Here is a 12369-nt window from a genome sequence, read left to right on the forward strand (position 1 = left end):
AGTGAAAAAAGTGCAATACCGCCAGGAATGTAATGCTAGCTACTGGCTGTTCACGCTACGAGTTCAAAGCGAAGGCAGTGCACACTTGTCTCCTGATACTAAAATTTACCCACATATGGTAACTATGTTAGACATAGATATCAAATCGACTTTTGCTATCAGAGAACTGATCATGGCTCTCAATTATGTCGATTCCAAGAGTGCACCAGGCAGGGATGGTACTACCTGGCAGTTGTGAAACCTCAGTGAACCAGGAAAGGACCAGTTAGATGAAGAGCTGAACAAAGTTTGGTTATCAGGTGAAATTCTCGCTGAGCGGAAGCTCTCCATGGTGAGCCCTATTCCGAAACCAAGCAAACCTGCAAACAATGTCATCAACACTTTGCAAACTTCTCAACCACTTGGTCCTCGCACGGCTTGGCTACCACCTTCTCAAGGAAAGTAAAAAAAGCACCATACTTTGACCTAAGTCAGACTGGATTCTGACCAGGCCTTTACACTCGCAAAAGTCTCTTTATGCTCCTCCATTGTACCAGGAAGCGGCGGGTAGGCAGAAATTTTCCGGAATGCTGGTCACTGCGGGCTTACGGAAGGCGTTCCACACAAGCAACCACGATTTCGGTGCTCGAAGAAGCGCACCCAGGAATATGAATTGTGAACGAAATTGTTAAATCCTTCCTGGAGCATTGAAGATTCGAGATCCGTAGTGGCAACAGATATCTCGGGACATTCACAGACAATGTAAACATTCCTCAGGGCATAACTTTATCGCCTACGCTGTTTAATCTAGTCACGCAAGGACTGGCTGTGCATCTACGATAGGTTCATGGCATCCAATTCGCCATATGTATATGCAGACGACATGACACTGTGGTTGGAACCTGGCAACTCTCTCAAGACAACAGAAATAGCAACTAAGGCAATGCAGAATGTGCTCGACACATTGGCAGAATATCTGAAACAAACAAACGAGCATGCAGCCGTCTCAGGAGACAACAAAATACATGCTCCCTGGTGAAACGGCACAAGAAAAGGAAAAGTGTGACCGTACCTAGCTGGCCAGAAACATGAAAGAGCTCCAGAACACCACATCAAGATACTCCTGCACTTTGTGAAATGCATATTGCACAAGCATGGAGGAGCTGGCACCCATATGGTTCGCATTTTGACGTCGGCAGTCCCTACATCGAAGACTAGTTATGATGCGATATACTTTGACCTCATTAAAGCACAATACAGCAAGCTCAAAAGGATGCACCAGGAGTATCTTCATCTTAGAATGCAAGGGGGCACACAATCACCGTTGCCACTACACACGCTCTGAATAGGAGCTCTTAGTGTCGGATAGAGAATGTTTGTTGGATAAGGCAGAAGTACTTCCTGCCATCGCTCCTTGGGACGACGTGCAGGTTCGAGTCGCGAAACCTGTCACTTGCTGGCAGACGAAAAAGTATTACGGCGCTTATACAGCCAAATTCGCACAAAGGGCTGACTTGAAAGAAAATGCGATCTTCATGGACATGGCCTGGGATCCTACTACCCCCGAGCGGCCCTGGCAGTCATTGGTGGTGAGCAGCAAAATGTCCGAATCCACCAACACCAGCAAGAACAAAACGTAAAGGCACTTGAACTGCAGGCCACCCTGTTACAGCGAAGCTGTTTATGCAGACCCTGCGCACTGTCGTTGCCGAACTTCGCTAAAAAGGGGCCATGTGACCTAGCGGGAGAGGAAAAGAGCTCAACAGGGGGAAAGGGGTTGGAGTGACCCCTTTCCCCCTGTGAGAATGCTAACTTATATGTGAATCTTATACGATTGTCACATGGTGCATTTTCGGTGTTCGAGCCAGATCGGCATCGAATTTATCGACGATTGATTCCACCAAGCCGCGAAAGAAACAAATGTTATGCTGGCGGTTTGCAGCCAATGAACAGTGCCTTGGGATTAAAACTCGATACTAGGAGCGCGTCTGCCAGCACTTCTTGCTGGCGCAACAAGTGTCGGCAGCCACGTCAATCGTCAAACCCATCCAACCAATCGTCAAAACCACTGCAGCACCCGCATCTCCAGTGGTGGGCCTTGGCCCAATATACGGAGCTTTGGATTAGTGGTTCTGCACGTTCTATCCCAGCTACAATTATGGGAAAACCACAAGTAGTGCGTACACCTGAGGAAGAAGCTGCCTACCGTGAACATCAGAAAGAGTTGGCTCATGAACGGGCTCATTGTCGTAGGGGCAACCCAAAGCTGTGTGCTAAAACATGGCAAAATACAAACGGAAGCCTCACATGCAAAAAGAAAAGGAAAACACTTGGAGAACTCAAAAAAAAAAAGCACTCTAAAGCGTGCTCACCATGCGAAGCACGCATAAGTGAAATTTTGATTCACAATAGACTGCTTGCAAAGTTCGACTTGCATGGTGTAACACTCTGTATAACTAGCACAGCTTCGCTGTTCGCCTATCTTCACGGGCTGGAAGGGGCGGTGACTTTTCCGTAGAGAGGCTGACAGAAAAAGCATAAAAAATTATGGAAGGCCACACAAGAAAAGAGTTCGCAATACCATATTCACCGACTCCTTGGATGCCCTAAAGGTGCTGACAAGGACACCAAGAGTCAGCACATAGGCACATGATATTAAGGTCGCACGTGCATTCCTTCGTCGTGATTACAGCATGGGCACACGAGACAATAAGGCCCACAGTGCAGCGAGTGAGCTGTTATTTTTTTGCTGATCTCTACTGGACCCAGTGCCTCTCCTGAGCACCTGGACCTGGAGGAGGAGTGCAAGCGACTCAAACTGCAAGTATAACGAGAGCTGAAGGTAAAGGTACCACACAGTGTCCACCATTTGCCCAAAGGGCTTCCTTGGTGTGTACAAGTCCTGGTTCACAAGGCCAGGACGGGCGGAGCATTCGCTGAAAATATCGTGGCTAAGCGACACACGTATGCCGCTTCAAGGAAGATGCGAGGCCATCAAAGGCAACACACGGACGAGGAGGAGGAAGAGCCGAACGTGATGTCACCGTTAGTGATGTGCAGTTGCAGTGTGTGCAACATGAGTGCTCGTCCGACAGTCGGGCACCTATTGTGAGACTGTCCCAGTCTCGTGATAGTAAGAGAGAAACACGAGGGACATGGCATTACCTCACTGGAGGCAGGAACCATGCCACTCCATCGGGTTGACGCTTAGCAGACTTCAATTCTTTATGGTAGTTGGACTGAGGCCGGCTTGACCGGCAGGTTATGAACGTGTAGTATCTTTGATATTTCTTTGTTTATTTCATGATCCCCACCATTAACCCTCACCCCTGATTAGGCCACTGAGCTGTCCTTTTCATTAAAGTTCATATTCTCTCTATGCAATAAATAAAAGAATGCTGCAATACAGAGGTCCATTATTAAATTGATAGCTTCATTGGTATTTAGTACAACAGAACGTCACTTAATTCATTAGTTTCAGGGGAAAAAAAGCGCTTGATTCTATTCAACAGAAATTCTATAGATAAAAAATATTTTCAACCTTCATACAGTAGTACTGAGCTGTAATCAGTACTGGCTTACTAATTTGGAGTTCCCTCTAATAAGAAGAGACTGTACTTTATATCTTGACTTTTATGTACCTAAGTTACTGATAGCTTGCATAGTTACATTCTTGTTATGCAACGCTAGGAGACTCCCGAGCACGAGCAGCACCTTATTTCCTTAACAAAATTTGTAAATGTTAAATGTTGTGAAAAATTCTCTGATATGCGAAGTTTGATTCAATATTAGGCTTTCTTTTTTTTTTTCATTCGGTATTGGATTCAAAATCTATTATTCAGAGTTCACACACCCCTAGTTTTCTTTTCCACTGTAACAAAGGCAGGCTTCACTGCACACTAGTTATTGTATGAGGGTGATTTTACAAGTTTCTGGCATGACTAACTTTTATTGGCGATAGAAATCAAACAACTGCATCACTTTTGAATATAATCTCTCTTCATTTCAACACATTTCTAATACCTCTGAAATACCATTTCTATGCCCTTAAAGAAATACTGGGGACTTTTGACTTCATAATGTCTGCGGAATGCATTCTTCACTTATCAGTAGCAAAATGTTTTGCCGCGAAGATCTTTCTTCAGCTTTGAGAAGAGGTAGTAGTCACCGGGTTCCAGGTCTGGGCTATAAGTGTGGGTACACAACCTCCTTGACGCTACAGTCCTTTGCAATGCTTGTCGCGTGGAGCGTGGCCTTGAAGCAGGCGGATGCCATGCTGGAAAATCTCTCGCCTCTTCTTGTTTACGGTATCATGCAGTTGACGCAGAAGTGAGGCATAATACTGTGCATTTGTGGTAATATTCCTTGATTTCGATCAAGAGAACACTGTGGCAATCCCAAAATATTGTTGTCATGATCTTCTTGGCCAACTGAGTCACCTTGGTTTTTCTCGGTGGCGCTTCTTCCGGTTTGCACTATTTTATGGATTCTATTTTGGAAAGGGATTGTAGTAAAGAACCATGGTTTCATCCCCTGTGACAATGAACTACAGTACTCCTTTCACATTCCCACAGCAAAGCTCTAAATAATTGAGAGAGCAGGTCACAAGATGCTACTTCTGCACAGAAGAAAGGATTCGAGGCACCTATCTTTATCATGTGAAGCTTCTCATGAATTTTCATGAGGAGCACACTCTTTACAGAGAGTCACACCCCTGCCATTATTTATTTCAACTTCATCCTCATATCGTTCAGCACTTCCTCCTCAATGAGGGAGACAATTCCTTTGGTCAGCACCCGAACAGGCCGACCACTACGGGGCTCATCCTCAATGCTCTCTCTTAGTATGCAAAACTGTTTTGCTCACTCCTTCATGGTGGAATACAAAGGGGAAGCTTCCACATGGACACCATCCAAACACTGTTAGACAATATTTAGAGAAACCCCTTCTTTGGTTAGACACTTAAGTACGCCTCATTACTAGATCTTTAACATTATCGCCCCTTAGCATGCCTTGTAATTGTCAAGCGAGAGCCTGCTGCTGACAAACACATGCATTGGGTTGAAACTCGTACACTGGCCTCCTGATAGATGCACTGTCTGCCTGAGGCAGCCTTGATGTATGCAGGTTATGTTACGTAGGGCACTCTGACAACACTATCAGGCTGATACAGTGTTCTGGAAGTATACAAGTTATGTAGGTTAGGTAGGGTACCCTGACAACAGCATTAAGTTGATATAGTGTTCTGTAAGTATACAGGTTATGCTAGGTAGGGTAGTTGTTATAGTAATATATAATATAGGTTAGAATGGGCATAGCGGCAGTATGGCAATGCCATGTTCTAAAGTATACAGGTAACATTGGGCCATCTTGAAATCACTGTGAGATCAAGATTCCAGGCTGCAAACATACTGTACCAAGCGCACTAAGAAAAAAAAAATTTCGTTGGCCCAGCGAAGCTGAAATGTACAGCCCTGTTGTTCATCACTGGATTAATCTCGAGGGTTCATTAAAATATTTAGCAATTATGAGCTTACACACACATTCGGCTGTGACGGTGAAAATGGCGTCACTGACGGTAAGCCCGCAGTCCGCCATTGTCGCTTGCGTTCAATGTCTCGAGTTTGCTCAGCGGCATGGTTAGCAGCTTTTGCCCGTTGTTGCCACTCGCGATTCTTCGAAGTTAAAGTGCTTCAAAATTAAATCTGTCCGTTACGTAAGACAACGAATGGCTTATACCCCTTGTAAACGCGGTCTCCCCATTACGGTGACACAAGTGGAATTCCACGCTGGAATAATTAGCGACAACGCAGCCAGCTATGGAAGCAGATGACAACGAACGCCTGCCTAGCACGAGCCAATGAGCCAGCTGCAGAAGAAGACGACGCTCAAGCCAATGCTGATGATGATAGTTTTCTGTGAACAGGCAATTTCGCCTAGCCATATAAAGCTTTACTTTAATATACTTCAGAGCGATGACTACAATTGTTAACAAGCAGTGTGTACATCATCATCATCAGCCTGGTTACGCCCACTGCAGGGCAAAGGCCTCTTCCATACTTCTCCAACTACCCCAGTCATGTAAATTGTGGCCATGTCATCCCTGCAAACTTCTTAATCTCATCCGCCCACTCAACTTTCTGCCGCCCCCTGCTACGCTTCCCTTCCCATGTAATCCGGTCCGTAACCCTTAATGACCATGGGTTATCTTCCCTCCTCATTACATGTCCTGCCCATGCCCCCACCCCCCCCCCCATTTCTTTTTCTTGATTTCAACTGAGATGTCATTAACTCGCATTTGTTCCCTTACCCAATCTGCTCTTTTCTTATCCCTTAACGTTACACCCATCATTCTTCTTTCCATAGCTCGTTGTGTCGTCCTCAATTTAAGTAGAACCCTTTTCCTAAGTCTCCAGGTTTCTGCCCCATACGTGAGTACTGGTAGGACACAGCTGTTATAGACTTTTCTCTTGAGGGATAATGGCAACCTGCTGATCATGATCTGAGAATGCCTGCCAAACAGCCCATTCTTATCCTTCTGATTATTCCAGTCTCATGATTCGGATCTGCGGTCACTACCTGCCCTCGATGTATTCCCTTGCCACTTCCAGTGCCTCGCTAGCTATCGTAAACTGCTGTTCTACCGAGACTGTTAAGCATTACTTTAGTTTTCTGCAGATTAATTTTTAGACCCACGCTTCTGCTTTGCCTCTCCAGATCAGTGAGCATGCATTGCAATTGGTCCCCTGAGTTACTAAGTAAGGCAATATCATCAGCAAATCGCAAGTTACTAAGGTATTCTCCATTAACTCTTATCCCCAATTCTTCCAAATCCAGGTCTCTGAATACCTCCTGTAAACACGCTGTGAACAGCATTGGAGAGATCGTATCTCCCTGCCTGACTCCTTTCTTTATTGGGATTCTGTTGCTTTCTTTATGGAGGAGTACGGTGGCTGTGGAGCCGCTATAGATATCTTTCAGTATATTTACATACGGCTCGTCTACACCCCGATTCCGTAAAGCATCCATGACTGCTGAGGTTTCGACTGAATTAAACGCTTTTTCGTAATCAATGAAAGCGATATATATAAGGGTTGGTTATATTCCGCACATTTCTCTATCACCTGATTGATAGTGTGAATGTGGTCTGTTGTTGAGTAGCCTTTACGGAACCCTGCCTGGTCCTTTGGTTGACAGAAGTCTGTGTTCCTGATTCTATTTGCGATTGCCTTAGTAAATACTTTGTAGGCAACCGACAGTAAGCTGATCGGTCTATAATTTTTCAAGTCTTTGGCATCCCCTTTCTTGTGGATTAGGATTGTGTAAGCGTTCTTCCAAGATTCCGGTACGCTCGAAGTCATGAGGCATTGCGTATACAGGGTGGCCAGTTTTTCTAGAACAATCTGCCCACTATCCTTCAACAAATCTGCTGTTACCTGATCCTCCCCAGCTGCCTTCCCCTTTCACATAGCTCCCAAGACTTTCTTTACTTCTTCTGGCGTTACTTGTGGGATTTCGATTTCTTCTAGACTATTCTCTCCTCCATAATAGTCGTGGGTGGCACTGGTACTATATACATCTCTATAGAACTCCTCAGCCACATGAACTATCTCATCCATATTAGTAATGATATTGCCGGCTTTGGTCTCTTAAGGCATACATCTGATTCTTGCCACTTCCTAGTTTCTTCTTCACTGCTTTTAGGCTTCCTCCGTTCGTGAGAGCATGTTCAATTCTATTCATATTATACTTCCTTATGTTAGATGTCTTACGCTTGTTGATTAACTTCAAAACTTCTGCAAGTTCTATTTAGCTGTAGGGTTAGAAGCTTTCATACATTGGCATTTCTTGATGAGATCTTTCGTCTCCTGCGATAGCTTACTGGTATCCTGTCTAACGGAGTTACCAACGACTTCTATTGCACACTCCTTAATGATGCCCACAAGATTGTCGTTCATTGCTTCAACACTAAGGTCCTCTTCCTGTGTTAAAGCCAAATACCAGTTCTGTAGCTTGATCTGGAATTCCTCTATTTTCCCTCTTACCGCTAGCTCATTGATCGGCTTCTTATGTACCAGTTTCTTCTGTTCCCTCCTCAGGTCTAGGCTAATTCGAGTTCTTACCATCCTGTGGTCACTGCAGCGCACCTTGCCGAGCATGTCCACATCTTTTATGATGCCAGGGTTAGCGCAGAGTATGAAGTGTATTTCATTTCTAGTCTCGCTGTTCGGGCTCCTCCACGTCCACTTTCGACTATCCCGCTTGCGGAAGAAGGTATTCATTATCCGCATATTATTTTGTTCTGTAAAGTCTACTGATAACTCTCCCCTGCTATTCCTAGTGCCTATGCCATATTTCCCCACTGCTTCTTGCCTATCTTGGCATTGAAGTCGCCCATCAATATAGTGTATTTTGTTTTGACTTTACCCATCGCGGATTCCACGTCTTCATAGAAGCTTTCGATTTCCTGGTCATCATGACTGGATGTAGGGGCGTAGACCTGTACGAACTTTAACTTGTACCTTTTATTAAGTTTCACAACAAGACCTGCCACCCTCTCGTTAATGCTATAAAATTCCTGTATGTTACCAGCTATATTCTTATTAATCAGGAATCCGACTCCTAGTTCTCGTCTCTCCGCTAAGCCACGGTAGCACAGGACGTGCCTGTTTTTTAGCAGTGTGTATGCTTCATGTGGCCTCCTAGCTTCATTGAGCCCTATTATATCCCATTTGCTGCCCTCCCCTAATGGTACTGCTAGAATATTCTCCAAATATTCCTCCAATGGTACTGCTAGACTCGCCTCACTAGATAACATTCTAACGTTAAACGTTGCCAAGTTCAGATTCCAACGGCAGCCTGTGTACACATTGGCATAAAATCATGCCACCCGTGTGCACGTGCAACATGTTTTTTGGGCTAAATAGTTGATTTCTAGAAAGCAGAGTTTTCTGTGGACCTCCAAGAAAGAATCGCCGGTTGGTAGAAGTAAACAGTTTCGCTGTCAAATTTACGCCACAGCGAAGGTGGGCTTCATGGTGTGCACAAGTAAGTCTGCTACAAACTTCACTCTTCAACAGCTCCTTGCACCATCTGATGTAACTTAGAACAAGCACAAAATAAAGCATGTCATCTGAAAGAAGAGCGGAGCTACACAGAAGCTCGAATTATCTTCACTGCATGAAAAATGAAAAAGTGGTGGACAAGCTGACCTCGCAGTTCATCTTTTTGCAAGTTTGCACTTGATGAGCTGAGCTCGTCTTCCCTCCTTAAAGGTTCAACTAGGGCATCCTGACAACAGCAGCGAGCCGATACAATGTCCTTGATGCGTACAGGGTACATTAGGTAGGGCATTCTGATAACGCCAGTATGCTGATACAGTGTTTGGGAACTATATAGGCTATGTAGGTTAGGTAGGGTACCCTAACAGCAGTACGTTAATACAGTGCTCTGCAAGTATACAGGTTATGCTAGGTGGGACATCCTGACTACAGCAGTAGGCTGATGCAGTGTTCTAGAAGTATACAGGTTAGGTGAGGCATGGCAGCAGTACACTTATGCAGTGTTCTAGAAGTATACAGCTAACATTAGGTTGGGAATTTTGACAACAGCAGTATACCAATACAATGTCCTTGATGTGTACAGGTTACATTAGGTAGGGCATTCTGACAAAGTTGGTAATCTAACATAGTGTTCTGAAAGTATATAGGTTATGTTACGTCAAGTTAGGCACTCTTAATAGCAAGAGCCTCCTATCTGAGGTAATAATAACTTTCTGTGGGCCTAGTTGATACATAGTTGACAAATATTTTTCAAAGCGCAAACAAGGAACATGGCACAAAAGGAAGATCATTCACAGAACAGGCGCTAAACAGTTGAAGTAGCGCCTGCCCTGTGAATGACCTTCCTTGAGTGTTCGTTCAATCCTGCTCATTCCAATGTTTCTGCAAAAAATACAGAAGATGAAAACATAATATGCTGTTCTGTTTCTTGTTTGCACTTTGAAAAATATCTGAAGTAAAGTTTTTGCAATTTTTGCAGTACATTTGATGTTGGTAATCAGAAACTGCTATGGGCGATCTCTTTAGCTCACCTCTAAAAAGGTGTACTAAGTGACTAGCCCCAGTCTCTGAAGTTGCAGCTTGACCTTGATGCTTCTAAGCCTAGTGACAGTGAATCCTGTGTTGTAAACTGGGCTAATCAGTTGGCATGACAATAGCCATCAATCAGCATGCTCCTGACCCCATGTAGTTGCCAAATTCTGAAACTAAAATCTGGAGGGCGGTTTCACTCTAAAAGAGAGCTTTTTCAGCAAGAGCTGAAGTCATGGTCATTTTGACTAGCAAAGAAATTGAGGGGAAACTCGTACACTGAGCGATGACGTGAAAAAAATGAAGCACACCAAAAATGAGCCGTCCGGCAAGTGAAGGCGTACTTATAGGAATTGAGCAGCTCCGCTTGATGTTCAAGTCATGCAGGATTTTTGACATGATCTCCGGCAGCTGGCACTTCTTGGTCTCATCGCGGATGAAGTTTGTCTCTTGCTACATTGAACCAAGCACACAATTGTTTAGTACAAAAAAACCTTTGCTGAGATAGTTGGCTAGTAGCACCACATTGTTGAACTTACTTCAAGAGTCGTGAGGTAGTTTGCCAGCTTTCTCACAATGGGCTCGTACTGGATGGTACGCATTTTGGCATCGCAGACAAAGCAGAGGTTAAACATCAACCTGTTCCTGTCGTATTCGGCACTGTCAATCCCCACTGGATAACCGATCACTTTCATTTCGCACATGTTCCTAGAAAGATTGCGACAAAGAAAAAAAAAAAAGAGTTCACAAAATGTGACGTGGTAGAAAGGGCTTATCTCAAAGGGCCTACACATACCTTACATAGGAATTCAATAATTTTCACATTAGAAATTGCTAATAGTATGTATGTAGGAGAGTTGTTTATCACCATCATAAAGCTATGTATGTACACTACAGGCCAAAAGCATTATCACTGAGCTACCTCCAGTCACTTTGTCCTGTGCCACCAACTCAATTTCTATACGATTGCAAATTTGCTAATTTTATCGTTCCCATAATCATAAGATGCCAGGGACTGCGTTACCGTTTTCCTGACACACATTCAGCTATTCTATAAACCACGGGGCACCTGCTCCACGCATCACATGAGCCCAAATCCACTTCTTTATCAGCTACCCGCCTTCACCCTCAAATCCGCCCTGCGGTCTTCTTATTTCTCAAAGTTACTACGCTCCAGCGATTGTAGCGTGCATAACGTATAACATACGCTCAACACGCAACGGCATGCGATGACACGCGTAGAAGACGTCGGCGTGTGCGAGGTAACGTATATTCATAATCAACACTCCCTCGACGAGAATTTTAGCATCAGCAAGTACCACCGCACGATCGAGCACCGCTCACACTTACACAGTGATCAATTTGTGCTGAAGTTCGGGCTTTGGTATGAGGTAGACACTGATGGCGCTGAACGTTTCTTCGCTGATGTAGTTCACAGGAACCTGTGGTGAGCAAGCGAAAACAGCTCAACACCGGTGAGTCATCAACGTTACAACTGCGATTCGTAGTGCAAAACTGCGAACTACGTGGCAAGCGATTATCGTGCAAACCACGGTGCGTCAGAAACGAAAGTGCACACGTTAGCACTGATCGAGGCGGCTATAACGCATTTTAGTTGAATGCAGAGAATAAGCACCTACTTGGTACATTATCTTCGGCCCAGCCGTTGGATGGAATTCGCAGAAAAATATGCATTTTATCAGACTATCGCGAACTGTCCCGAGAGTCATGCTTGTTTGGTGATGGTGGCCGACAAGGAGCAGTGAGCGACTTCTTGACTTGTTTGCAGCCCAGTGCAAACACCACGCGCACACCAATCTGTGCTCGGAAATGCGAGCACAAACACGTAGCTGAAAGAGGACTAGAGCTTCATGGCAGAGTGTACTCGTACATAGTAGAGTCGGTAACACTGAACTTAGTGTCACACATTACTTCCCCCCTCTTCTTTGGCTTCTGGATTAGATTGGCGCGGCTCGCTACGTGCTTGCGCGCGCTTTTCCGAGCGCAGATTGATGCGCGCCTGGTTTCTGCACTAAGTATTTACACCATCACTTTTCCGAGCGCAGATTGGTGTGCGTCTGGTTTTTGCACTAGGCTTTTATACGATCGCTTGTCGCTGCTTTCCTTTTCTCTGGTTTGATTCGGCGCGGCTAGGTGCAGGCGCGCGTATTTGGTGTGCGCCTGCTTTCTTGCGCTGGTCTTTGAACACATCGCTCGCTGCTCGCGCTTATATATAAGAAAACGCTGCGCCGCTGGCGTACCGTGTACGTAAGCGCGCAGCAATGCCGGGAAACATTAA

General features: G+C 44.9%; 1 protein-coding gene across 6 annotated transcripts in view; it reads right to left on the bottom strand.

Annotated features, from left to right (window-relative positions):
• The window catches only part of Nprl2 (Nitrogen permease regulator-like 2), a 61816-nt gene extending 49850 nt beyond the window's left edge, over positions 1-11966 (bottom strand). For 4 of the 6 annotated variants that reach the window (XM_075700347.1, XM_075700346.1, XM_075700351.1 and 1 more), the window contains exons 1-4: positions 11711-11966; positions 11421-11512; positions 10610-10778; positions 10382-10523 (exon numbers count right to left, since the gene is read on the bottom strand). In XM_075700347.1, the coding sequence (XP_075556462.1) occupies positions 10382-10523; positions 10610-10778; positions 11421-11512; positions 11711-11800 (493 nt within the window). In that variant the 5' untranslated portion in view covers positions 11801-11966. The remainder of the gene's footprint in view (positions 1-10381; positions 10524-10609; positions 10779-11420; positions 11513-11710) is intronic. The other 2 variants (XM_075700349.1, XM_075700348.1) reach the window with 1 other exon arrangement.
• Positions 11967-12369: the final 403 nt, after the last annotated feature.

Source organism: Dermacentor variabilis, chromosome 7 (assembly GCF_050947875.1).
Source record: "Dermacentor variabilis isolate Ectoservices chromosome 7, ASM5094787v1, whole genome shotgun sequence".
NCBI lineage: Eukaryota > Metazoa > Arthropoda > Arachnida > Ixodida > Ixodidae > Dermacentor > Dermacentor variabilis.